This window comes from Amia ocellicauda, chromosome 10 (genome assembly GCF_036373705.1).
Source record: "Amia ocellicauda isolate fAmiCal2 chromosome 10, fAmiCal2.hap1, whole genome shotgun sequence".
Taxonomy (NCBI): Eukaryota; Metazoa; Chordata; class Actinopteri; order Amiiformes; family Amiidae; genus Amia; species Amia ocellicauda.
Window position 1 is genome coordinate 24,427,494 of NC_089859.1, and position 26,965 is coordinate 24,454,458.

At 39.1% G+C, this 26,965-nt stretch overlaps 3 protein-coding genes across 9 annotated transcripts in view; 1 reads left to right on the forward strand and 2 right to left on the reverse strand.

The window, feature by feature from the left end:
- Positions 1 to 3,755: 3,755 nt before the first annotated feature.
- Positions 3,756 to 13,030, reverse strand: hacl1 (2-hydroxyacyl-CoA lyase 1). 2 transcript variants are annotated; one of them, XM_066715672.1, is made up of 17 exons: positions 12,943 to 13,030; positions 11,357 to 11,461; positions 11,075 to 11,115; positions 10,797 to 10,877; positions 10,281 to 10,353; positions 9,961 to 10,038; positions 9,742 to 9,836; positions 9,338 to 9,450; positions 8,281 to 8,416; positions 8,019 to 8,124; positions 7,466 to 7,549; positions 7,201 to 7,302; positions 6,787 to 6,941; positions 6,396 to 6,554; positions 5,782 to 5,889; positions 5,179 to 5,365; positions 3,756 to 3,918 (listed from the first exon to the last, which is right to left on the reverse strand). In XM_066715672.1, the coding sequence occupies exons 1-17, from the start codon at positions 12,991 to 12,993 to the stop codon at positions 3,886 to 3,888; spliced, it is 1,707 nt and encodes a 568-aa protein (XP_066571769.1). In that variant the 5' UTR covers positions 12,994 to 13,030; the 3' UTR covers positions 3,756 to 3,885. The 2 variants fall into 2 exon arrangements, with proteins under 2 accessions (XP_066571769.1, XP_066571770.1); XM_066715673.1 differs by lacking the exons at positions 3,756 to 3,918; positions 5,179 to 5,365 and adding an exon at positions 5,366 to 5,450.
- Positions 13,031 to 13,164: 134 nt separating this feature from the next.
- Positions 13,165 to 19,319, forward strand: LOC136760330 (biotinidase). 4 transcript variants are annotated; one of them, XM_066715676.1, is made up of 5 exons: positions 13,165 to 13,226; positions 14,186 to 14,233; positions 15,981 to 16,213; positions 16,668 to 16,817; positions 17,307 to 19,319. In XM_066715676.1, exons 3-5 carry the CDS (start codon positions 15,995 to 15,997, stop codon positions 18,438 to 18,440), a joined length of 1,503 nt encoding a protein of 500 aa, XP_066571773.1. In that variant the 5' UTR covers positions 13,165 to 13,226; positions 14,186 to 14,233; positions 15,981 to 15,994; the 3' UTR covers positions 18,441 to 19,319. The 4 variants fall into 4 exon arrangements, with proteins under 4 accessions (XP_066571773.1, XP_066571774.1, XP_066571772.1 ...); XM_066715675.1 differs by having other exon boundaries at positions 13,177 to 13,245; XM_066715677.1 differs by lacking the exon at positions 14,186 to 14,233 and having other exon boundaries at positions 13,168 to 13,245.
- A 4,214-nt stretch (positions 19,320 to 23,533) lies between these two features.
- Positions 23,534 to 26,965, reverse strand: part of ankrd28b (ankyrin repeat domain 28b) — a 44,463-nt gene continuing 41,031 nt past the window's right edge. For all 3 annotated transcript variants that reach the window (XM_066715680.1, XM_066715679.1, XM_066715678.1), the window contains 4 exons: positions 26,809 to 26,891; positions 26,334 to 26,416; positions 25,638 to 25,729; positions 23,534 to 25,404 (listed from right to left, as the gene is read on the reverse strand). In XM_066715680.1, the coding sequence (XP_066571777.1) occupies positions 25,118 to 25,404; positions 25,638 to 25,729; positions 26,334 to 26,416; positions 26,809 to 26,891 (545 nt within the window). In that variant the 3' untranslated portion in view covers positions 23,534 to 25,117. The remainder of the gene's footprint in view (positions 25,405 to 25,637; positions 25,730 to 26,333; positions 26,417 to 26,808; positions 26,892 to 26,965) is intronic.

A 26,965-nucleotide genomic window follows, 5' to 3' on the forward strand; every position in this document is an offset into this window, starting at 1 on the left:
TATTCCAAGATTAAATTTCGCTCTCAGTGATGCACTACATTACAGTTTCTTTGCAGTGAAGCATTGTGGTATCCCTGAGTAGGCAGGAGATGATTCCATGCATTGGCAAAAGCTCAAAAGCTAACCTGAGATTGATTCGCTTTGAAAAGTACATGCTCATCAATACCTTTTCCAGCCTGTGCACATTTGGATGTGAAAAACACACAATTGTTTGTCATCCTGAATGGAAAATATAGTTAAGCCAGGGGGGCATTATCATTTGGTTATCAATTCCTAGAAGAGCAGCTATTGACTTAACTCAGGAGATCTATTGTTTGGGGGGGATGTCAAGTTTTCTGCATAATACATGTAAGTATTCACAACAAAGCCATAACATTCATATCATTATCATTGCCTTACACACAATGTAAAACATTATTCTTTCATCAGTGTATTGCTTGTATTAATTATATTATTACCGAGATGCAGTTAGGTATTCATTTTAAGCTTTTCATCAACAAGATTTCTATGAAGGCCTATGAAGGTCTATCTCCACTCAATTAAACTCTAAGAGGAAAAGTTTAATTAACATGTAATAAATTAAACAAATCCCCAAATAACACAGAAAAAGCTTTAGTAACATGTTTTGAATTTTTTTTTTTATATCTTTCTATAGTACAAAAGGGTAGGCCTAAAACGTACATTTGGGGAAATACTCAGAATGCTTTATTTAAAATGATGAGGACATCTGTGAAAAAACAAAAGGCTCGCTAACCCGGTGCTCTATTACAAAAGCAACAGCAACAGCAATATCAGAGGGCTCTTCCCACACTCCTCTGCTCACCCCTTGCGGTGTGCGCTGTGCAGCTGCTGATGCATCAAGGATCATTCTCATGAAAGCCATATTAGACTAATATAATGAGCCATATTCTGAAACCCTTTGATAGAAGTAGGAAGTGCATGATAAAGAAGATCATAATTTACTTAATCCTGAAGCTGACATGAAAAATAAACAGATGCCCCTTTTAAAAGAACAGCATTGTTTAGGAGACTGAAACGGCTTACAGCTGTTTTTCAGGGAACATTTGCTTGATCCATTCAACAAGTACTAATATAGAATAATATAGGATAGAAGCAAATTTAAAGGTACAGTGCATGGGAGGGGGGGTGGCAGGTCAGAACAGTTGGCAAAATTTCAATGCGCTGTTGCAAATCCGAAGTGAATTTGCTTTATTTTGAATGAAACCTAATTAAACAGAGAAAATACACTAATGTTCTCTGCAACTGGTTTCTAACTTTTTTGTCCTTGTTTATATTTTTTCCTTCTATCTGCACATTTTTCCCTTATGAAGCGGACAGGATTTGTATCTTTGCACAAACAATCCCCAAAGACAACTGCAGGCTAACAAAACAAAGACCTTACAAAGTATCATGTAGAAGATCAATCACTAAACATTACCATAAAAGGAAAGCAGTAAGGAAAATAAGCTCAGATCAAAGATGGGTTCTAATTTTAATCAAAACTCCCAATTAGCTTTTATGTGGACAGGCTGGCCTTGAACAGAAGCAGTTTCCTCACCAATCCCCCAACGTCTCTTTGTCACCTGAGTGCTCTCATGGTGGTGACTTGTTTCAAAGGAAATTATTTTCTTATCCAGGGTGACTTACAGTTCACACAAGCAGCATTTTAAAGCATTACAAAAATGCAGTAGTACAATCAATACAAAATGCAACAAGTATATATCCTAGTTCTGAGATATCACTCCAGTCGTGGGGGGCCACAGTGTCTGCTGGTTTTTGTTCCATCAAAAGCTCACAATTACTTAATTAATGTCATTATTTAGTCAGGTGACTTATCTTAAACTTTCATATTTAATTTGTATAGTCGCTACCTTACAATTTGTTGATTATTCAAAACATTAAACATTTCAGAGTCTGAAGAGAAGTGTTAAATTCATCCAGTTAATTGTTTAATTGTTTGAATTGAACCTTTAACAATTAATCGATCACCTTTGGAAGAGTTCCAAAAAGTGAGGCAATTATGCACTTCAATTCTATATTATCATGTTTTTTTCTGCACTCAAGGTTTTAAAAAGAAGACTGTTAAAAAAAAATGGCTGGCGTGCATTAGCCTTTAGTATATATAAATAAAAAAGAGAACAATTATTGTGTAAAGTTGAAATCTTTAGCTGTCCTTTGTATGAATTAAAATGTTCTAATATCTGGTAAAATTACAGGAATACATTTTACATACAACAACATGGATTGCAACTTTAAACCAGTGGAAGATGTACTGTTCTAAATATAGTGTGATTAACTCTCAGTATACTGGTGCACTTGTCTCTTAATATTCAGGTAAAAATAATTGAATGGTATTAAGATCATTTTTCTATTTCTGTGTAGATATCCTGATAATAACCCTCCCCACAAGACACAAGATCTGAAGATTTGAAGAAAACAATGTGCCATAGAGTAGGGGGATAATTACAGAAGTTCATGATTTTCTCAGATGTTGGTCTGATTAATATACATATACCCTAAAAAAAGTGTAGCTAATGGATGAGGTAAGTGTTAATGTGAAGTAGATTTTGCATTAGTTAAGGTGGCTTAACTAACTTAAGGTACTTAAGTAATAATAATAATAATGAAAAATGTTCTATATATGCCAGTTATATATATATAGGTGTGAAAAAATGCTGTAAAGAATGCTTTCAAAAATAGACACATTAATAGATTATATTTATCAATTAACTAAATGCAAAGTGAGTGAACAGAAGAAAAATCTACATCAAATCTGTATTTAGTGTGACCACCCTTTGCCTTCAAAACAGCATCAGTTCTTCTAGGTTCACTTGCACAGTTTTTGAAGGAACTCGGCAGGTAGGTTGGCCCAAACATCTTGGAGAACTAACCACAGTTCTTCTGTGGATTTAGGCAATCTCAGTTGCTTCTCTCTCTTCATGTAATCCCAGACATACTTGATGATGTTGAGATCAGGGCTCTGTGGGGGTCCATACCATCACTTCCAGGACTCCTTGTTCTTCTTTACGCTGAAGATAGTTCTTAATGACTTTCGCTGTATGTTTGGGGTCGTTGTCATGCTGCAGAATAAATTTTGGGCCAATCAGATGCCTCCCTGATGGTATTGCATGATGGATATGTATCTTCCTGTACTTCTCAGCATTGAGGAGACCATTCATTCTGACCAAATCCCCAACTCCATTTGCAGAAATGCAGCCCCAAACTTGCAAGGAACCTCCACCATGCTTCACTGTTGCCTGCAGACAATCATTCGGCAAACAAACTGCCTTCTGCTGCTGCCATTTTTCTGCACCCCAGTTCCTGTGTTTTCGTGCATAGTTGAGTCGCTTGGCCTTTATTCCTCCTACTCAGCTGTTTCTGTTTCAGTTAATGAATGTGTTTCAACCTACATATTGAATTGATGAACATTAACACCTGTTTGGTATAATTGTTTAATCATACACCTGACTAAATGCCTACAAAATCCCTGACAAGTGAACCTAGAAGAATTGATGCTGTTTTGAAGGCAAAGGGTGGTCACACCAAATATGGATGTAGATTGATATAGATTTCTCTTCTGTTCACTCACTTTGCATTTAGTTAATTGATAAATATAATCTATTAACATGTCTGTTTTTGAAAGCATTCTTACTTTATAGCATTTTTTCACACCTGCCTAAAACTTTTGCACAGTACTGTATATCACTGGTGGATGAAGGTCTCCCCAAATCTATATACACATACATACACACACATTTTTTTACTAAACTTGTAATTATACATTTTTTAATGTTTTCATTTACATATGATACAATTTTAATGGTTTGATCTGTGACCATCATTTGTTCTGACTTGACAAGGTCTGTGAAAGCTCTTCTCAACGCCTCACAGATTAGAGCGGGTCAGCCAGGGAAAGTCCTGAAACACACAAAATAATCATATAATCTTTAATAAGCAAACACACAAACCAGTAAAATAAATAAAATAGCTGTTATAACACCACTATAGATTGGCCAAATCAAATATTAATAAACATTAATATCCAGTTGCAGACAAAATTATTGACACCCTTCATTTGTACATACACCACTTCATTTATTTCTTTATTAAACTACTCTTATTCACCAAGAATGTAATTTCAAAGGGAGATGGATACAGTCACTCTTGTCAGTCATAGTAAATATTCCAGTTATTTACTGGACTGAGTTAAGACAGAAAAGAGCAGATACTCACACCCATGACTCTAAGGATCTCTCCGCTATAAACCTCAAATGACTGAAGACTGCAGAACCCGGAGAGCTGGCAAACCCTAATAACACATTTCTTTATTTCTTGATTTCACCGCACTCTGGAACATCTGTTCTTGTGCAGGTGAAGTGGATGTTACTCCAAATACTGGAATATATCGCCACTGTTAACAATACATTGCCAGTGTGAGCGCCAGTGCCATTTAAGTTGTTAGACAGCACTCCTAGACCCGTGTGCACTGCTGGGACTGGGGGACCCTGCTGTACTGTACTGGTAAAGGTATCCCTTCTAGGGGGCAACAGAGAAGTGCGCTCGTGTTCTGCTGTGACCCTGACACACTACCCTGAAGCATGTCTGCACAGGGTTGCATAGTGACATTCAACAAAACAAACAACGCTCACTTTCACAATATTACACACAGTGAGAGGTTAAATCAATGTCAGACAGGGGTTCATAAACTTATGATAAGTGTGATACAGTGAATCAGTGGAAGATGGGATTTTCATAGGAAAATATGCCATTTAAGACTGCGAGTGATTGGAATAGAAGGGTATCAAAGCAGGAGCGGACAGATCGACCACAAAAATGATGAAAAGCCAAGATAAAACGAAACCTCACTTAATAAACATAATTGAGTTACTCTAGAACCTCCTTCAGACGATATCATTTGTCTGGCTCTTCCCTCAGGAAGCTTGATTTCTGTAATGATGAATTATCTAGTGCCATTTAACCCTTGATTCACAAGTCTTGTTTCAATTAATTTGGTCTATGCTAAAACCTGACATAGCTATTTTGTATTAAAAATAAAAAAATAGACATTATAGGCATATTTTTATTGTTAATAATAATAATATCTCTCTTATCCAGGGCGATTGTCACAAAGTACACACATTTCAAGAACGAGTCCAGTTTGAGAATATGGTGGCTTACTTGCTGTTTCCGGTCTGACGCCGGGTCAATCATGACATTGATAAGACAGGGTTTCTCCGGGTCTGCCAGGCACTTCCTGAGGGCCTCCTGCAGCTCAGCAGGTGTCTGGACAAAGAATCCTCTCCCCCCAAACGCTGCCATGACCTGCTCGTACCGGGCCTCGGGCAGAAGGGACACGGGGGGGGCACTGCAACATGGAGTGCGCTGTGTCAATTTCTCCACAGAGACTCAGCTGCTTTGTTCAACAGATGCTGCCTACCAGGGAACACTTACTGTTGAGGACCAAAAAGGGCCACAGTTTCAGTCACCAGGCTTCTAACACAAGCCCAGAATGCAATGCAAACATGCAGAGGGAGGAGGAAATACATATGCATTTAAAACTGGCACTGGAGCTTTTTTTTCCGTTCAACTGTGTCTTCGTACGGTAAGGCACTACACATGAGTCCAGGTTTCTCATCTTGTCTTCTCTCATCTTGGAATCCTGCTCTGTGTTGTACCACTTCAGTTTATTTTCTCTGTATTTTCTCTGGGTGCAGCAAACACTGCATGCAAAAATGTTTATATTATAGTGCCGGTTTGCATACTTAAGCAACCAATACTCACACACTGGTTAGATCTCCAATTTTTTCCATTTCCTTCCATGTGTCTTTATCAAGTCCACTGTATATCCCGTTGTTGTTGACAACAATGATGATTATTGGTAAATTGTACCTGTTGTCCAAAATGAGATTGTGCGAAATCAATAAAACATCATTTTAAGGATTTTTTTATATAGAATATTCTGAGCATCTTACAAATAGCAGAAAAAGCTGAATTTGACCACTAACTGACTCTGCTCTGCTATTGGAGCACAACTTAAGTGTGGCCAGGTGTGTGTATCTGAACAGTGAAATGAGATTGTATAAATCTGTGAGCTTGTTAAATCCTATACACCACGCCCACTAGAGGTCACTGTACAACTTCTACCATTTCCTGTTGTCAAGATGAACAGTGAAATTGGGCAGATTTGTGATCAAATTACATCATATGGCTTTAAAAAATCCTATCATATGTCTAACTTAGCACGTGAAGTGTATTATGCACGTATACCTTTTAACGCCTTCACTTATCTGAGTAGCAGATGTAAAGAAAAAGATTTGTACACTGACACCCTACGCTATATATCGAGAAGTCACGGTAGAATGAAAAGGCGCTCTCTGAACTGGGCAAGGCCTGACCTGCATATTGTTTCCACTTCCATCCCAGAGAAACCAAATGCGCTGTCGCCCTCCACACACACCACACGCTTTGCAGGGTCTTCCTCTCGGGCAACAACTGCAGCAGCAATAGCGAATCCAAGGCCCACTCCCATTGTCCCGAACGTGCCAGCGTCCAGCCTGGAAAAGCAAGGGTTCAATCAAGACAATGTGCGGTCCAAAGTGAGGAGCAACAACAACTCCCTATCCTGAAGTTTGTGTTCTAGTGTTAGTAAACATCTTTTTGTATGAGGTTGTGTCACATTACATACTTCCTGTCATATTACTTGGGACACTTCAGTGTTACGTCCAGATGCTGCTGGTCAAAATCTAGACTATATCATGAGTGAGACTGACACCCAGGCGATCTTGCCTGTGACGTGGGAGGTAGTTGTGAAGCATGGTGCGTCCTATGTCCATGGTGTTTGCTCCCTCACTGACTATGACACAGTCCTTTGGCAGCAGCTCTCGGACGTGGTGAAACACAGTATAGTAGTTCATGGGAACCGACGACTGCAAAGCCAGCTCCTAAAATGATAAATCATGGTTCTGATTATCTTAAAAAGCTGTCACAAAGAGATCATCATTTTGGAGAAAACAAACAGCACTAAATAATTGTATTTTTCTGCATTTCATTGAGAAAACAAACAAAGACGTGTGAATCCATGCAGGGCATTCTCACATGCAAACACAGCAATGCCTCTTCATGTTCAGTGTTAGAGGTGTTACAGGTGTTGGGTTTTGCTCACTCTGTAACTCGAGACAATGTTTAAAGCGAGTTATATACCTTGGTTGTTTGTTCATTGCTTTGGATCTTTTCCTTGAGCATGCTCCACCACTCTGTATCTGATGGGTATTTCCACATGTTCTGCTTGAGCGCTGACAAAAGCTAAAAGATGACAGAGAAAAGCTACTGCATTTTTTTACTAACATAATTATGATTATTATGATTATTATTATTATTATTATTATGTATTTATTAGCAAACATATTCAGGAATCCTTAACCAAACTGGTGCTTCATGTAAAAAGAAAATCAGTCAATTCCCACACCTGTTCAACAACCGAATTGACGTCCCCTAGCAGAGCCACAGCCGGCCGGACGTTGTTGCCCAGCTCCTCGGCACACAGATCCACCTGGATCCAGAGAGAAGCAGCACTCCAGTCAATGACACAGATTCGCAGGTTCACAAGAAACATTTCAGACACTCAGATCAAAGGCTTCAAAATGGCCCATGTGGATCAACTAATGATAATCAAAGCTTCTTCCTCAGAGTCAGCTGTTCACTCTGGACACCGTTTCAATTCCTCTATTTATATAATGCACACTTACATGGATTTCTACATGAAAACATACTATAATAGATGGCTTGGCAATAGAGAGGGACTACACTGAGTAAACACACCCCAACAGACTGAGAGGCTAGTCTTTTCTTATGCTTTCTTAATTTGTTATATTCCAAAAATGTGCCAACACGAAATAAACTAATCCTAAACATAAAACACTGTATTGATTTCCGTAAAAGGATACACACTTAGCAAATTCATCAAACGTGTTTTTTTCGAGAGGGAAGGGAAAGGGAGGGAAGATGAGTTTCAGTGTGACCTGAATGAATTTCACATTAGGGTGAAAGCGTGGAGGAACACCGAAGTGCAGCATCCAGTTCAGTCTGGCGCCTAGAAGCAAGATCACATCAGCCTGCTGAAGAGCCCTGAGTGGAGAGAGGAACGGCACATCTGTTTGTTAATCGAAGTTGTGAGCGATCAAATATTTTGTCTAAGAAGACAGTTATATTGGAATTGTCCTTAAAATAATACATAGCTACCTCTAAACTACAGGTGATCAGTATGAAACTCATGGAGCTGACCTGGATCTTGCAGCTGCCACACAGTTTGGATGGCTGTCTGGCACCACTCCTTTGCCCATTGGGGTGGGCAAAAATGGAAACCCAGTAAGATCCAACAGGTTCTGGATGTTACTTTCAGCATGGGCATAGGCAGCACCTTCAAAACAGCATTTAAATAAGATTAAAATTGTATAATTCTATAGCCAGATTAATTATTTCCTGTAAGTCTTTAGTTACAATCCCTCACTCCCCGCTTCCATCAGTTACCAACATGTTATGATCCCATTATCACATTTGTAGGGAAATAAAATGGCAACTGTCTTAAGAGGAGCTATTGTTATTGATCCAGATGTGAAGAAACTCATTCAAACCATTGTTTTAAACTCAAATTTGAACTCATTTCAAAATGAGGCAGCACTGTGAACTTAAGAGCAAATGCAAACATTAACATACTTAAATCATAAGATTATGTACAATGACACAAAGATATGTCTGCCTCAATATAATACTCCATGTTTCTGCACCTTTTAGAGAGTGAACATTGCCAATCATGATTTCCCACAGCAGGCAATCAACCCATTCCAGTAATGTTCATAAGCTTGTAGTGGTTTAAGTAAATCCCAGGATACACCGATGAAGAAGTTTATTACAGAAAACAATAAATACAGGTTAACCCTGAGCTCTCCTCTCACATGAAGTGAGGAAAATAACTAAGAGTGTGAGTTGGAGAAGCCCTTTTGCATTTTCAGATAAGAGTCTTAACTATTGGAAGTGATTACATCTCATTAAAATACAGTTGTACAAAATAGTTGACCACATGGCTGTGGCTGAATTCATTATCGAAAAGGCCATAGCTGATTGCATAACTCTAAAGACAGTAGTTGACTGAAATAACCAAAGTACAGAAATGCATTAAGTACTAATAATTAAAGGAGTACCCAGAACAGAGTAAATACAAATTAATTATTGCTTTATAGACAAAACTGAATTAGCAACATTCAACTATTAATAATATAAAGAATATAAAGACAATACTAAAAGTAAATTGTCCCACTACAAGCTCTAAGCACTAAGTTACCTTTGCCGATGATGAGGAGGGGCCTCTTGGCCTGCTGTAGGACAGCCACGACCTGAGAGATGGCCTGGGGCTCTGCTAGGGACACAGGCGGTGGCAGGCAACATGGCACAACTCTGGACACAGCAGGCAGGCAAAGGGCAAAGAAAGAGTTTTGTTTTGGTATTTACTATTATTGAAGTAGTAAATGGAAAACAAAAAATGTGTAAACTATCACTTATACTTAATTATTTATAAATGGGAGGCATTTGCAAGATTTTGCAGACCAATGATGTTACTGTGTTGATTGTTAAACATACAATCACATAGAAATCATTCTGTTTAAAAAAAGAAGGTATGTATTTATGTTCACTAATCTAAGAAACTACAGCACATTGCTTTCACAACCACAAAATACATTTACTTACCTCACTTTTGCCCTCTCCACTCTGCCATTTACCATGTCTCCAGGTATATCAATATAACAGGCACCTGGACGGCCATATGTGCTGCATCTGACCGCCTGCAAAACAGATACGATATTTGTTTTAATCCTTGGATGATTCAAACTGAATAATAGGTATGCAATGCTTTGCAATATTTATCTCATTGGTGTTATGTGTGACACAGAGAGAGAGACTGGATACCTTCTCAACCACTGCTGGAATGGCTTCTAGGCTGCTGGGTCTTGCAGAGAACTTGCTGTATAGTCTACACGCCTCTACCTGTGTAATTAAAATAGAACATAAATAAACAACATAAACATCTTAACTGTAAAATATATAATCTGATATCTGACTATATCAAATACAATCCATCTCAGAGCATCTCCTTTAATAACAGTATCGCTGTTGACAGGAACTCTGATATTTTAACATCTAAGGCCTCGGATAGAATGATTAATTTGAAGTGCATTTCGTCTTGAAGATAACTTGAAGCTAAAGGCCCTTTTTAGTTGCTATGGTACCTGTGGAAACTCTTGAAATGCTCCCATTGTTTCCTGGTTTTGGTCAGAGGAGCCCCCAACAACGACCACCGGCCTGCAGGAAAACAAAGCAAATGCTGTAGGTTTAGATGCTCCCCAAGCCTGTTCTTAAAGGAATTTTCCAGAACAACTGAATACTCTGAATGCTTTCAAATGTGATGTACTAATTTTAAACGTGAAAATGTATTCTAGGTAACATGATTACAAAAATATATACATTTCTACAGGGATGAAGACCTAGGTATGGTTAATTTCAACCACACCCTAACTGTTATATGTACTACTAAAAATGTCCCAACCTCAATTTTTAAAACAGAATGATTTCTAAGGTTTATGAAAGTAAATAGAGGAATGTTTCTTTTCCTGTTTATTCTCCAGAGAATCTTGCAAGTTTTAGCAGATTGTAGTTTTCACTTTTAAAGTAAATGGAGAAAAAAACAGGACAATAACACATTGCACTGAGACATATTTCTATTTATCAACAGAGAAAAACCTTACCAGCAGTTCATGTTAGCATTTGCCATTCCTCCTAAAGCGTGGATGAGTCCTGGACCAGAAACAACCAGACAAGCTCCGGGTCTAAAAGAAAAACAAGAATAGAATGAAATACTCATTCTGGAAGTCTGTGATGGATTATCTGATAATTCTATGAAACGTATTTCTGTTAAACTGTGAATGATAAGCAACCTGTAACTGGATAGATTGTATAATTCTTATGCACAGCTTTGTTTCCAAACTCAAAATGCAATTTAAAAGTAATCTACAGACATTTGTACCTTCCTGTTAAATATCCCACAGCAGAGGCAGCATAACAGGCCTAAATGGGAACAGACAGCGTTTAAGAGACAGCATTCAGATTAATAATGTCCATTCTGTAGGAAAACAATAACACAAATTTATTTTAGACATTTAATATTATTGAACACTCTATTCTTACTGTATGGAATAATTATAATAACTCAACTATAAATGCAGCCCCTACAAGTTGAAAATATGATGTGTTTATTTAGTTGATGGATTAAACAGTCTAACAGTTTAAAGACAGAGATCCAATTTACCGCTTGTTCGTTTCTCATCCCAATGTATTTAATCCCTGCAGCTTGGGCAGCCATTGCAACTTCTATCACAGGGACACCAACTATCCCAAACATGTATTCCACATTCTGCACAACAGAAGAGAAAAACACAACAGAATACTTTTCATAACCAAACTGGGCACTAGTGTAAAGAGGTCCGGTTATTTTATTGGTGCTAAACATTTTTACATTCACAGCACATTTTCTCCTTGACCAAGACATCATAAAGTATTTTCTTTGAATCTGTAAAAATATATGAAACATCTCCCTTTAATACTATTTTCACAGTGCCATGTTTGGATGTTTTCATGTACCAGTGAAAACTCCTTTAATCAGTTAAAACTTTATAGTTTGCATGTGATTGTGCAACGTATGCAGCTTTTCCTTAAACATACAAATTAATCAAATTGCATCTATGTTGATTTCTTGATAGTGTTTATTTTCTTTTTTAGATTTGTTACTCTTTTGATCATGGCTACAGTGACACCTGGACGATACAAAATAAAATACTGGTTAGTTATCAAAGCCAAAAAGTGTCAAACGGGAGCAAAAAGTGACAGGCTTTGAGTCAAACCACGTTTAGGAGTATTAATATCCATCAGTGACAGTGTGAGATGATAGTGCAGTGGTGGTAGACTATACTACACTATCATTTTAACAAATATTTTAGCATGGTACAATTCTACCATCCTTTTTCCTATGCTATATAACATTATAACAAAGTATATGGGACTGAAACTAAAAAGTGTTTTATGGGACAGAACAAATGCATCCATATTATTGCAGGTGCCCATTGCAAGTTTCAGTGAAATGATTGCTTCATACAGTCATTATTATTTACATACTGAAGCTCATCTACTGCTCCCTTATATAACATATTAATAAACTGTTGGACTGTAAAACTCTTAAATGCTAATACATATAATTTGTAACTGCTTTTGAATTAGCCTACAGCAGGTAAAAAAATCACAACCAAGCAACTGTGTATGAGGCAATCACTGTATTAAATATCAGCTGTTGCACAGTGATTGTAGGAAGGCAACATCTTTTCATTGTTAATCCTGTATGTTTCGTATTAAGGTTCGTCTGCCTAGTGAAAAAGCTGTGACAGTTTTGTGATAGTGATTATAGGAGTAGTAATAATAATACAAAGAGGAAATGTATCGTGTGGGAAAAGCTGCATACAGTGACACCGTCTTCCATAGACAAAGTGCCAATGACCCTTCAGGTACAAGACCTTTGATGTCAAGCGCTGAACAGACACTCGCTACTTTTTCGTTCCGAGTGCAACACAGATCTGTGACTTCCAGAGCAACCTGCCATGTCACTTCGGTTCCACACATTTGGGTTCCTTCATTTTAACTTCTAATATTCGTAATTGTGTTTAAAAAGTCAGCATGATCCTTGATGAAACCACACGTTTCCCTACAGATATGTCTGTTTAATATTATATAACGTGTGTGGTGGTGTTCAAATAATCAGTTTAGCTTGCACAATACTGCTTTAACAGAAAGAATGAAAACGACATAATCGGCAGGTAATGAACCAACCAGGGCATAAATGCTTACTTGCGCTCTGAGAGCCTCAGCAATTATCTGAGCTCCTGTTATCTCCTCCATCTCTCTCCGTCTCTGGCTGGGAAATGAATTTGAAAGATCAGGGTGCAAAGTGCCAACAACAACCCAGGGCGTGAGCACGTATCGACCAATCAGCAATCGTACGTGCGTGACGTAAGAGACGTCAAGCCAATCAGGATTGCACTGGGAACGAACGTGTGACGTAAGTACGCAGGTGTCGAAGAAAATAAAAAGTGCCCGGAGTCTGTCGAAGAGAAGATGTAGGGAAGTAATGTGTGAGTTTGTGCTGTTTAAGTAAGAAAACAATGTTCACAATTACTAATACTAATGCATGTCTTATTGCGGTGTAAATATTTATAACCGGGCTTTGTACAGACTAAGATTATACAACATGCTTTTTGTGCATTTGTTTCTTGGAAATATGAAGCCTATAAGGAGTGTAAATATAAATGCAATGCTGTGCTATGTCAATCACATGATGAAGTAACTTTCACAATCTGGCATGGGATACATTACGTAACGTTTATAGTAACATTTGAGTTTGATCAAATTGCAACATTTGTTGTATGCAAAATGAATCAATATTAGACACGGCGACAAACAAAGAACGTGTTCTGTTCACAAATCAGAGGACAGACTGCGATTGTACACGTATCTATATTAAACACAGCAGATTGGCACATGTACAGGTCAGCGGGCTGAATGGTTCAAGCATCAAATATGTCGTTGTTCTGCAGACTGTGCTGGTATTTGTCAAAGCTGGGGTTGGCTCGGCTCTCCAGGTTTCCCAGCAGCTTGCCTTTTCTCCCCATGCCAACAAGGTTCATTCCCCGGCCGTTGAAATAGGACTGCAGGATTTTGAAAAACTGTAAAATAAAAAAGTGCCGCATGTAAAATCACCAAGTTATGATCTGCAAGCTGATGAATTCTTCACTGTATAGAAACAATTTTCACTAAACGTTGTCTTCTCTATACGAGGGACAAACTTTGTATGTTTTCATGAATTGGCACAAGGATGAAGTCATAATTAATGTTGGTTTATTTAACCAAACAAGAAACAATACTAACTATATAATGTGTGAATAGTTTATAAATAGACAATGTACTTTAGAGAATGACAAAATACATTGTTCAATGAAACTACATGTAGAATAAACTACTGTATTGGCAATAGATATTAATCTGAGGAAGTTGCTTTTTGATTAAATAAATATTACACTCCTTTTCATTTCAGGAATTGGATTTATAAACATAATTGAGATTCGAAGATCGCAGGAGGCAGGTAATTAAATGCATAAAAGAAAACAAAAACATCAAAAGATCTGTGTAGTTAAAGGTACAGTTAGGACATGACTGATGTCAGCAAACAAATATAAGAAAGAATCACTGTAAGAAAGAATGGATGAAGATGCAAGAAGACAGATAAATAGCTTACCAAATTCCTGCCCTGTGGATTGCCAAGAGATTTCCATTCTCCTTCACTCAAGCCTGGTTCAGATGTGACACAAGCAATAAGTAGTGTAATCACAGCAGCTACAGCAAATTGAGAATGTTTCATCCTATTCCACAAAACAAAAAAAAAACAACATTAACAGCACAAAATAACAAAGTATAATCTAGATTAATTAAATATCTTAGGATCTTAAAATATTTGTTCCCTTCAAATCCAGCTATATGCCAGCTTCGTTAGAGATAAACTTAGCAAATTATTGGGTGAGAGAAAGAAGAAAAACTAGCACATTGGGAATCATTCAGAAATGCATTTAGATCGATGAGCTCACATTGTTTTTGTTGTTGTGGGTAAAACTCAGAGGCTCCTCAGCATCCGATGGCTTTCCTCTATCTTTCCCTATTCCTGTGCTGCCATCATTTATACCTTGAATTATAATAGCCTTCCCACTCTCCTTGCATTCTTGAATTGCAATGAGATGAACACAGTAAATTATCCCATATCAGGGCTGCTGTGCGATGGGCAATTATTTAAAAGGTTTGCATTCTTTGTATGTGTGTGTGTGTGTGTGTGTGTGTATGAATACATATGTATACACAGCATAGACATAAGCAAGTAGACAAGTTTGGGAAGCATGTTTTTTTTGTTTGTTTTTTATTTTTGTGGAACCAAACTGCACTGCCAAAATCTGAGTGGGGTTTAACCAAAAATACATATATATTTGTGATTCAGTACTTACGGTTTAATTTGTACATATTATGGACTTCTACTAATTACAATTTCTTCTTCCACATCTTCTGATTCTAATAGAATGAATCATCATAATCATTACTGTACAGTGCTACTTTATGCTGTTTAATGTTTGGATCTGTATTCTTGTGCCGTAAGCATATTATATTCCTGCATCTCATAAGCTGTATGAACTCTTATACATTTTACCCATTTTTTATACATACAATAACTGATTATTATTTATATCTGTCAATATGTTAGTTTGAATGAGAGATACCAGCATGCTTTAGGATGGAAATCCTTTGCCCACCATAATAATCAAGTACTGCAAAAGCCCCGATGCAGAAATATATATGCAGTGCTTACTTAATATAGGTCTGAATATAAATGTTGACCAGAAACTAGACTTTCTGAAGTAATCTTATGCAACCATGGCCTGACAGTTTAAATAGCATTGTCTTGAATCAAAAGAATAATAAAAAATGAAATAAACAAATAAATAACAATCTTAGGGAATCACAATCTTTTACAATTAGTATGAAAGCAATAAACAATAGGGAAGGTAATTTGAATTAGAATGAAAATGAACAAATAGGCCTATAAAATATGAGTATTGTTGCAGTTCAGGCTTTGTATTGCATTGCTACAGGTGTAATACCTTCAGTGCTTCTTATCTGTAGTGTCTATCAGTCCAAAGTTCAATGTAGAAAGAACAAATATTGCATCACAGACTCCTTTAAATAACTGTGGTCTCTTTCTGTATGCATTGCTCTGACTGGTGTTTACCTGCATGTTTAACTTGGTTGTGCTCATAACTAGACACTTCCACTGTTCCTCTCTGTTCTAGGTTTGCCAAAGACAATGCAGCTGTCTGTGCTGATAAAGATCGCTGCTCTCTGGCAGTGCTCCTTTGGGCTCTCCCAGGCCAGCGAAGGAGCCCATTATATCGCTGCTGTTTATGAGCACAACATCATCTTTAACCCCGACCCCAAGGTTCCTCGCAGTCGCCAGGCAGCGCTGGATCACATGAAAGAGAACCTGGATATATATGAAGAGCAAGTGGCTGCAGCTGCAAAACAGGTCAGTGTGTGGGCAGCTATGACAGAAAAAATGTACCTGGGTTAGAATATAATACAATAAAGAATATGACCGTTTAGGTTGTTATACTGTGACTGTGTTGGTAGCTTGTTTTATAATAAGGTTTAATTTTCTTGAATGCTTTCTGAAGGCTTCTAAATTCAAATACTTTGTATCTAGATATGTTTCCTTTTGCTCCTAATGTGTCAATTTGTTTTTCTGTATGACTGTAAACAGATCTGATTTTCATGGTGTGTCGTACTAAACACACTCTGTGTCTTGCAACTCTATAACACTCACAGTCAAAAAGTCACAATCATAGTGATAATCTTGTAAACCCGATTTCTTAGCAGACACCCTTATCCAGGGTGACTTCCACACTGCCACCATTGAAAGAAAAACGAAGTGCATTGTACAGGTTTTCGAGCATTTCTGCCATGTACTTTTCTCCTGTCAGGGCGCACAGATAATAGTGTTTCCAGAAGACGGACTCCATGGTTTCAACTACACTAGAGAGTCCATTGTTTCGTATTCGGAGACGATTCCTGATCCGGCCTCAATGAGCTGGAGCCCCTGTCTTCAGCCAGAGAGGTTCAATGGCACTGAGGTACACAACACTGTTAAAACATTGACACTAATATCTAGAATGGAGTGCAATTCATATTTTGTTGGATTCACCAAAGTTGCCACACGTTTAGTGTCCTCTTTGGGGACCGAATATGATGGGCACAGATGTTTGCAGTGGTTGACGAGATGCTGCCAACAGAATTGGTTGAACTTTACAAAATGGGTTGTGTCCCTGGCCTTCATTGACAGAAGGGACTCGTCTTGTTGAATAAAACAATCACACTGAAGCATTGACCAGCACACTAATGTTTGCCCCCGTTTTTGTTTCCTGATAAGAGTACAAAACATTGAAGATACAAAGTGGTACAAAAAGATATCAGGATGCTACTTAAGAGTCCCCCTAGATTTGCTGGAAAAATGCTTTAGGAATCTACTTGGTCTTATCCATAGTGTTTGACAAGACGAATAAGATTTCTAGTCTGCCACGTGTATTTTTCAAAGTTCACTCTTGTTTTGTTATCGTTCATAGGTTCTTCATCGGCTGAGCTGTATGGCACACAAGCATGCAGTGTATTTAGTGGCAAATATGCCCGATCGCCAAGAATGTGACAGCACAGATCCACACTGCCCCCCAGATGGCAGATATCAGTTCAATACGGATGTCGTCTTCAGTGATGATGGAACAATAGTGGCCAGGTATCATAAACAAAACCTGTATTTTGAATCTGAATTTAACACCCCTAGAGAATGCGAGTACGTCACATTTGACACTCCATTCGCCGGGAGGTTTGGCCTCTTCACGTGTTTCGACATTCTCTTCCACGAACCGGTCATTACCCTTCTAGAAAAGTATCAAGTAAAACAAATGATCTTTCCCACGGCCTGGTTTAACGAAGCCCCCCTGCTGTCTGCGCATCAGTTCCAGAAAGCATTTGCCACAGGTTCGGGAATTAACCTCCTAGCAGCTAATTTGCATCACCCTCCACTCCGCATGACTGGGAGTGGCATTTTCACGCCCTCACACTCAGTTTACCACTTTGACATGGAAACGGATAAAGGCAGACTGCTGGTGAGCAATGTTTCACTCCCTACTGACTCTGAGACAGGTTCACCACCTACCTCCGAGGTCTGCATGAAGTCCCAGGATTGTGGAAAACCCTCAGCATCAAAACCTGTAGCAGATGGGGCAGCCCCTGGAACATTCCATGGCAGTATGAGTTCAGATAATTACACCTTTGTTCCTGTACAAGGAGCAGAGGGAGATTTGACCGTGTGCGATGGCTCATTGTGCTGCCGTTTGTTGTACAATGGCTCCCATGTCCCTGAGGAGCTCTACGCTTTTGGAGTCTTCAATGGCCTACACACGGCCGCTCGACAATTTTATCTAGAGGTGTGCGCTCTGGTCAGATGTCCTGGTGACACCTTTGCCAGTTGCGGGGGGGAGGTCACTGCTGGAGATCAAACCATCACCACAATAGATTTCCATTTAGAGGGCAACTTTAGCACCCGTTACATTTACCCCAGTATCCTAACCAGTGGCATGCAGCTTGATTCCCCAGACAGGGTGGGTTGGGAGAAGGAGAGCTACGTCATGAGTAAAAAACACATTTCTGGTGGCCTTGTCACAGCTACACTGTATGGAAGACATTACGAGAAGGACTGAAAGTCTGGGGATCTGATTTTAGTGAATGCTTAAAAAAATAAATAAAATAAAAAATTGATACTATCATAATATTAATTCATAATAATCTTATTATAATAGGTAACTATAAAAGCAAGCACAGTATTAAACAGAATTGCAAAATGCAACAAACATTCAGTGCAACAAAATGATTGTGCAAAGGTAAAGTACTGGGAAGCATAGGAAATAGAGGTGCAATAAATAATATACAATGCACTCTATACAATAAACTTTGTTAAAATAAACTATGTTAAACATCCATCCATCCATCCATCCTTCTATTTTCGAAACCGCTTATCCTGGCGAGGGTCGCGGAGAAGCCGGAGCTGATCCCAGCAGGCATAGGGCGCAAGGCAGGGATACACCCAGGACGCGACGCCAGGGCATTGCTGGGCACTATGTAAAACTATGTCGTAATTATATACCTATATATACACAAGAAACGATCATTATATTCTACAATAAAGAGAAGAGTAGAGCAACATCCCTTCAGATTATCTTGAGATGTGTTTTGACAATTCATCCATTTGAGAACCTGAAATGCATGAAGAACATTTTTGGAGCATTACTTGAATATGAATAGTAATGCCTAATCATTTATGGGCATCGCTAAAATTGGTCAGACACTGATTACATCCTACATGGTCTTTTGTTCTAAAAGATGTTTGAATTTCTGTTTTGTATAAAAGGGTTTTTATTCGGTCTTTCATCTGAAGTGCTTCTGCTTTGGAGTAACTGTGCAGTACATGTCCTTCATTTGCAATTCAAGACTGGGACTGTGGCAGGATGTTTTATCAAAAGTTTTTCAGAACTTGGAGAGAATTCATTTTTTTTCTTCTCAAATAAAAATAAACAATTTTGTTTGTGATGTTGTGTGTTAGTAAGAACTACAGTGAGGGAAAAAAGTATTTGATCCCCTATCAATCAGCAAGATTTCTGGCTCCCAGGTGTCTCTCTTAAAGGGAGTGCTCCTAATCTCAGCTCGTTATCTGTATATAAGACACCTGTCCACAGAAGCAATCAGTCAATCAGATTCCAAACTCTCCACCACAGCCAAGACCAAAGAGCTGTCCAAGGATGTCAGGGACAAGATTGTAGACCTACACAAGGCTGGAATGGGTTACAAGACCATCGCCAAGCAGCTTGGTGAAAAGGTGACAACAGTTGGTGCGATTATTCACAAATGGAAGAAACACAAAATAACTGTCAGTCTCCCTCGGTCTGGGGCTCCATGCAAGATCTCACCTCGTGGAGTTTCAATGATCATGAGAACGGTGAGGAATCAGCCCAGAACTACACGGGAGGATCTTGTTAATGATCTCAAGGCAGCTGGGACCATAGTCACCAAGAAAACAATTCGTAACACACTACGCCGTGAAGGACTGAAATCCTGCAGCGCCCGCAAGGTCCCCCTGCTCAAGAAAGCACACGTACAGGCCCGTCTGAAGTTCGCCAATGAACATCTGAATGATTCAGAGGAGAACTGGGTGAAAGTGTTGTGGTCAGATGAGACCAAAATCAAGCTCTTTGGCATCAACTCAACTCGCCGTGTTTGGAGGAGGAGGAATGACCCCAAGAACACCATCCCCACCGTCAAACATGGAGGTGGAAACATTATGCTTTGGGGGTGTTTTTCTGCTAAGGGGACATGACAACTGCACCGCATCAAAGGGACGATGGACGGGGCCATGTACCGTCAAATCTTGGGTGAGAACCTCCTTCCCTCAGCCAGGGCATTGAAAATGGGTTGTGGATGGGTATTCCAGCATGACAATGACCCAAAACACACAGCCAAGGCAACAAAGGAGTGGCTCAAGAAGAAGCACATTAAGGTCCTGGAGTGGCCTAGCCAGTCTCCAGACCTTAATCCTATAGAAAATCTGTGGAGGGAGCTGAAGGTTCGAGTTGCCAAACGTCAGCCTTGAAACCTTAATGACTTGGAGAGGATCTGCAAAGAGGAGTGGGACAAAATCCCTCCTGAGATGTGTGCAAACCTGGTGGCCAACTACAAGAAACGTCTGACCTCTGTGATTGCCAACAAGGGTTTTGCCACCAAGTACTAAGTCGAAGGGGTCAAATACTTATTTCCCTCATTAACATGCAAATCAATTTATAACTTTTTTGAAATGCATTTTTCTGGATTTTGTTGTTGTTATTCTGTCTCTCACTGTTAAAATACACCTACCATTAAAATTATAGACTGATCATTTCTTTGTCAGTGGGCAAACGTACAAAATCAGCAGGGGATCAAATACTTTTTTCCCCCACTGTACATTCCCTTATCTTGATACATCAGAGGTGCAAAGTTGAGCTGAAATAATGTATAGATCTAAAATCTGGAAGCCTCAACAATGACATTTCAGACTCCATGATTTTTATTTAACACAGAAACACTTAAAAATGTAGATAAATGCCATCAAGAGCTAAAATAGATTACTTCTGCTTAAATCAGACTGCAATACACAATGTTGGAATGGACTCTGCAACCCTAACCTTTTTCTTAAAAATAGATTTTCTTGTGATGGGTTGCCCTCTATAGGCAATGTTGTGAATGGTAACCATTAAGGTTCAGTTTTTCCAACAGTCAAAATCAAGAGTTCTAGCCAATTAAAATGCTTTAAAAACAATCATTAATAAAAGAGTAGAGCCAGATGTATCATTTTAAGCGACTACTACATTTTCAGCAGTAATCCAGCTTTAAGAGGGTCACTGTTTTCATCCATAAAACAGTTTTGTCTTGAATAATGAAAGCAGCAGCTACACACATGCACACACATGTGGTTGTTTGTACAGGAAGTACATTTTGTGTGGTCTTTCATTTATGTTGATCAAGATCAAATCATTCTTCATCAAAAAGTTGAACATAGAAGAGTTAAGTGACAATATCAGTCTGTAATAGACCAATATACATTCCAGACCATTTCTATTGAAATAAAGCATATTGAGAGATCAGAAGGCATCCATTTATAATAAATATAAATTCTTCAAGTCAATCTAAAAGGCTTGGATTGTGTAGGCAAGAATACTTCATCTTTGCTTTGGGTGGGATATATTAGGCAGCAAGTGAACATTTTGTCCTCAAAGTTGATGTGTTAGAAGCAGGAAAAATGGGCAAGCATAAGGATCTGAGCGACTTTGACAAGGGCCAGATTGTGATGGCTAGACGACTGGGTCAGAGCATCTCCAAAACTGCAGCTCTTGTGGGGTGTTCCTGGTCTGCAGTGGTCAGTACCTATCAAAAGTGGTCCAAGGAAGGAAAAGCGGTGAACCGGCGACAGGGTCATGGGCGGCCAAGGCTCACTGATGCACGTGGGGAGCGAAGGCTGGCCCGTGTGGTCCGATCCAACAGACGAGCTACTGTAGCTCAAATTGCTGAAAAAGTGAATGCTGGTTCTGATAGAAAGGTGTCAGAACACACAGTGCATCGCAGTTTGTTGCGTATGGGGCTGCGTAGCCACAGACCAGTCAGGGTGCCCATGCTGACCCCTGTCCACTGCCGAAAGCGCCTACAATGGCACGTGAGCATCAGAACTGGACCACGGAGCAATGGAAGAAGGTGGCCTGGTCTGATGAATCACCAGTTCAAGGTGTTGACTTGGCCTCCAAATTCCCCAGATCTCAATCCAGTCGAGCATCTGTGGGATGTGCTGGACAAACAAGTCCCATCTATGGAGGCCCCACCTCGTAACTTACAGGACTTAAAGGATCTGCTGCTAACGTCTTGGTGCCAGATACCACAGCACACCTTCAGAGGTCTAGTGGAGTCCATGCCTCGATGGGTCAGGGCTGTTTTGGGATCTACACAGTATTAGGCAGGTGGTCATAATGTTATGGCTGTATAAACCCAATATGTTATTGTAAGCATATATTCATATCTAGCATAAAAGTATTCCGGGCTGTAATATTTTCTGCTTTAAAAATATTGCATTGAGGGAGAACAGTGGTTAGGGAACACCACTGGGAGAAAACCATCAACATACGATCCATTACATAAAGCCTGTACAGTAAATAAGATGAAGCTCTCCCCTCTGGAGTCAGTCCAGAGCGCTCGGTATGGAATAAACCATCGCCACTGAAGACCCCTGGCCTCTTAGTGGTAATTCACTGATTTTTGCCTCTACAGAATTCTCAGTACAATCGAAAATGTTTAGCTTCCATTTGAAATCCTTTACCTACTTACAGATGAAGCATTACAGGCCCTGGCTTAGGAGTGGTTTTCAGACAGCACACCATCTCAAAGTACACTGGTTGTGAATTGCTTTAAAACCTGTATAGAAGAAGGAAATTCAAAGACATTTGAATGGACAGTGATCACTGTAAAACTATATCTGAAATAGGTTAGTGTGACAGTGATACTTCTGTAATGCATTAGAAATATATCGGTTTGCCTCTTATGTGGATATTGTGCATGTAATGTTTATTTAAAATATGACTGTAGTCAATGGTAAAAGGATTGTAAAGTTTGTAACTCATTGTGGGAGTAAACTTTAACCCATTAATTGAAGTAAACAGACTTGATTTTGCATTCTTAAAATGGACTGTAAGTGTCCTAAAAGTGAGGATGATGTGATCAATGCACCTACCCCGCACTCCCCATTGTGATCAAAGCCACACAGCCTCTTTAGTCAGTGGATTTGTATAGTCAACTCAAAGTATGACATCACAAAAAATGTTTTAAAAACACTTGATGCCAATTTAAAAAAGTTTATGGTACAGCAATTTAAATCTAGCTTGGTTAATGTGAAGACCAGGTTAAAACACATAACATTAGGTTTCAAATACTGGTCCAAATGGTGGAGTGTGACAAACCCATTTACACTATTGTTGCAAGTTTACTCACCTAATTTTTCAATCTAATCTAGAATCATAAAGGCTCTGAGGACTGAAACGATAATGAATCGATTCTGCTTTCTACAATAACACGGCACCAATTGCACCACAGCGAGCGCTGCAGTGCGTTGGGAGGGGCAAAGAAGATTGTTGAAGGGGTTATCTGCCCCCAATGGGGGAGCGGGGGATTAAGGCTATAGAGAATTGCCAAATTAATCTGAAATTACCACAACACAAATGAGCTATTAAATTACATATAACCCACATTTGGATTTTATTATCCATAAAATATACAGAAATCTCAGAGATGTATTTAAAGAGTGCAGGTAGGTATAGTATCCAAGCAGTCACTATTTCCTATATACATGCTAGAATTTCATCTCTTCAAAAGAAAAAGAAAAATCACAAAATGTAATAAACCAAGTCGTCCTGTGCCACACGTTTGTTTTCAGAAAACCAGCTGACATTCTGTACAGAATTCCAGTTTAAAATGCATTTAAAATAAAACAAAAATAGAAGATTTTTTTTCTTTTTGCTCTAACAAATCACATACAAGATTAAGGTAGTCTTGCATGTAAAAACTAATGCAAGCAAAACCTGTAGAAATGGCATTGATGTTAAGAGCAAAACAAACAACTAAAACAAATCAGGTAAAAGGTAAAATCCAATGCAAACCTGTCATTGGTATTTACAGTTTTCTTCTGTACGAAGCAAATCATGCTTGCAGTGACTTGCTTTAACACAGTATCATTGTTTTACATGAAATTAGTGTTGAAATTAAAATCATGTTGGGGTCTCTAAAAAACATAGCTTAACTCAGACAGCCATGTTTCTTTGGCCGTTTACACACCCCGACCCCACGCATTAAAACCATGAAGGCACATGGAACACAAATCGAATGTACAGATATCGCACACAAATGAAAAAAAAAAAGCATTTATTGAAAGAAAAATATGACTGGGGCCACAATATTGAAAAGGTGAGATTTATTTTGCTGTTGCACTTTGTCGCCCTTGAAGTCAAGTTGCTCACATCTTTCAAGAACATACTGCCAAATAAAAATACAGTAAATCAATGTCCATAGTGATTTTCCAAAAAGGTCTGGATGTTTATTTATAATGTAAAATGTATAACCCTGACTGTACCATGATCGCTGGTCTCAAAATTATATTAGAAAAGGCATGACAAGGCCATGTTAAAATTTTGTCTCAAAAATAGGTTCCTTTGTCCCCATATATATTCTATACGTTGTAGGTCTCAGAGGCTTGGATTTTCAAATCCTTTAATGATTTTCAAACAATTAGTAAGTACTTCATCTTCCCATTAGAATAAATTAATCTTGACTTACACATATTGGAATATAAACTGAATCCTATTCTTCCTGACAATGGGTTAAAAATGCTTTTGAAACTTTTGGTCCCTTTGGCAACTTATTCTTCAAGTGCTAATATCCCAAACCGGATTATTGCCTTAAGAGAAATCGATCGTTTTACTCGTATAGTCCCAGTCTCACTTTAAAACTCTGATTTGAAAACAACACATTTAATAGTAGTGTACACTGCTGAAATGACTTCTGGCACTGCAAATTAAATGGTACGGTAAAGAAAGAAAGTAATTGGCTTCTCGTTTTCTTCAACCGCTTCTTCCCCAATTCCTTCGAAACTCGGCATCCTTCCAGGTCCGACTCTTAAGGCCCTTTGAGAAACACTTCCCACGAACATCAGCCAATGAAATCTGGTTCAGCTGTTTGGGTCAAAGATGCGGCTGTTCAAGAGCTGGGCTCCTGCTCAGTAAGACAGGGGTGCGCTTCAGACACCGCCTCCCTCGGCTCAATAGGTCTCAGAGTCCGAGTCGTTGAGCTCGTCGTCTTCGTTGTACGAGTACCCGTCCTCCCGGCCGATGTTGTTGAAGCTGCAGTAAGAGCTGTGTTCGCTTCTCAAGATGGGCAGCGTGTCAAAGGTCACAGTCTTCGAAGGGTTGGTGTAGTGATTAATGGCATTGAAACTGAGGCTGGGCATAGTAGTGCTTGGAGATACAGGCATCATGGTGGCCAATATCAGGGCGAGGCAGTCAGCAACGTCTTTGTTCGGGGCGCATGCCAAGGCGGGTGTGTAGCCTGCAACGACCAGCACGTTAAATCTCACACCGTGTAAGAACACAAAACAAGATTCCAATATTTTACTCAGCATATTGCCCTATTGGCACTACTGGCACCTGATGTGTCTGCATTAAGTAGAACAGGACCTGGGAGTTCAGTAAATTATATATATATGTTTGTTTTTTTTTAACCTCGAATCACTCTGAAAAATAGTGGAAATGCTTCATCCTGAATGGACACGGTGCTCTTACCATTTTCATCCACAGCGAGCACGCTGGCCCCTTTCCCCAGCAGCTCCTGCACCACCACGGTGAGGCCGTTCCTCGCAGCCACATGCAGGGGTCTAACAGAGGAGACCAAGACAATGTCCAAATCAGCCTAGGAGAGGTTATAACCTGCAGCCACCCCCGTCTGTTTAGTCAGCCATTCAGCGCACACAGGGGCACACACTGGAAGCTCACGCTGGAAGCAGCACGTGGTGCTGCAACCACGATCTTTACAGAATAGATTACCATGGCCAAGGAGCCCCCATTAATCACATTGACAGGAGTGAAAGTACTTAAGCTGCAGTACTCTTGAGCAGCCACAAGGTGGAACTAAGAACCTACCATTCTGAGCAGAGGGCTCTTAAGTTTATAATGTTAACTGAGAAAAGACACATTCAAAAAACATCTTTAGGTCTCATTTTTCTAATACAGATCTGATTAACTTTATCAAGATTCTTTTTTTTTATTTTATTATTATTGTCTTCAGGAACAACAAATGCAGGAAATTGTGTTGAAATAGTCGATTATTTTCCCCCGTAACAAAACATGCAAGTCTACAAATGTTTATATTGGTGCCTCTTGCAAAAAAAAGTTAATGCACGCTTAAAATTCACATGAAAATCTAAGGAATTTTTTGTTTAAAGAAATCAAGAAACGGAAGTATCAATCCACGGTACGTACGTCTGTAAAGCTGCATTTGTTGAGTTGATGAGGTTCCTGTCGGTTATCTTCTCCAGTATTAACAAGGCACTCGTTTCATGACCCTTCAAAAAACATCAAAAAAATAATATATATCATAAGTGCTATATTAGGTCATCAGGTCTCAATTTGAAATGCAGGACAGGTTACGCATCACCTGCTGGGATGACAAAGAAACCTGCAGTACTAAAGAACATCTGTTTTTGAGAAATATACACATTTCATACAGTAAGAAAAACACAATTTAATTCTTAAAACATTCAGAGAGTTTAGTGTCTGTATTGACAAGTTCCTCCCTTAACCCACTTTATTTACGGTATAGGAGCTGCACTGTGAATATGACTGAACAGGTTTTCCACAATCCTGCACAATACAGCTGGGGATCCAACACACAAGTCTCTCGAGGTGCTGATCACAAAGTGGTCCCATTTCTGGGCTCAGTCAGAGAGATGCTCACCTTGCTGCAAGCCAGGTGCAGGGCTGTATTTTTGTTAGCATCTTGTAGGGTGAGATCTGCCTTGGCACTGCTCACCAGCACTTCTGTGGGGGGGGGGCAATAAAGATTGCACACTCAAGACTCAAATAAGAGGCTACAGAAATCTAAGAAAAGACAG

Excerpts from the sequence above, each read along its gene's own strand:
- hacl1 (XM_066715672.1), bottom strand. The coding sequence starts at position 12,993 with ATGGAGGAGATAACAGGAGCTCAGATAATTGCTGAGGCTCTCAGAGCG. Across the intron at positions 6,555-6,786 it reads AACTACCTCCCACGTCACAG|GCTGGACGCTGGCACGTTCG; the intron begins GCAAGATCGCCT and ends TTGCTTTTCCAG. Across the intron at positions 3,919-5,178 it reads CGTCAGACCGGAAACAGCAA|GACTTTCCCTGGCTGACCCG; the intron begins GTAAGCCACCAT and ends TGTGTGTTTCAG.
- LOC136760330 (XM_066715674.1), top strand. Across the intron at positions 16,214-16,667 it reads TGGCTGCAGCTGCAAAACAG|GGCGCACAGATAATAGTGTT; the intron begins GTCAGTGTGTGG and ends TTCTCCTGTCAG. Across the intron at positions 16,818-17,306 it reads AGAGGTTCAATGGCACTGAG|GTTCTTCATCGGCTGAGCTG; the intron begins GTACACAACACT and ends TATCGTTCATAG.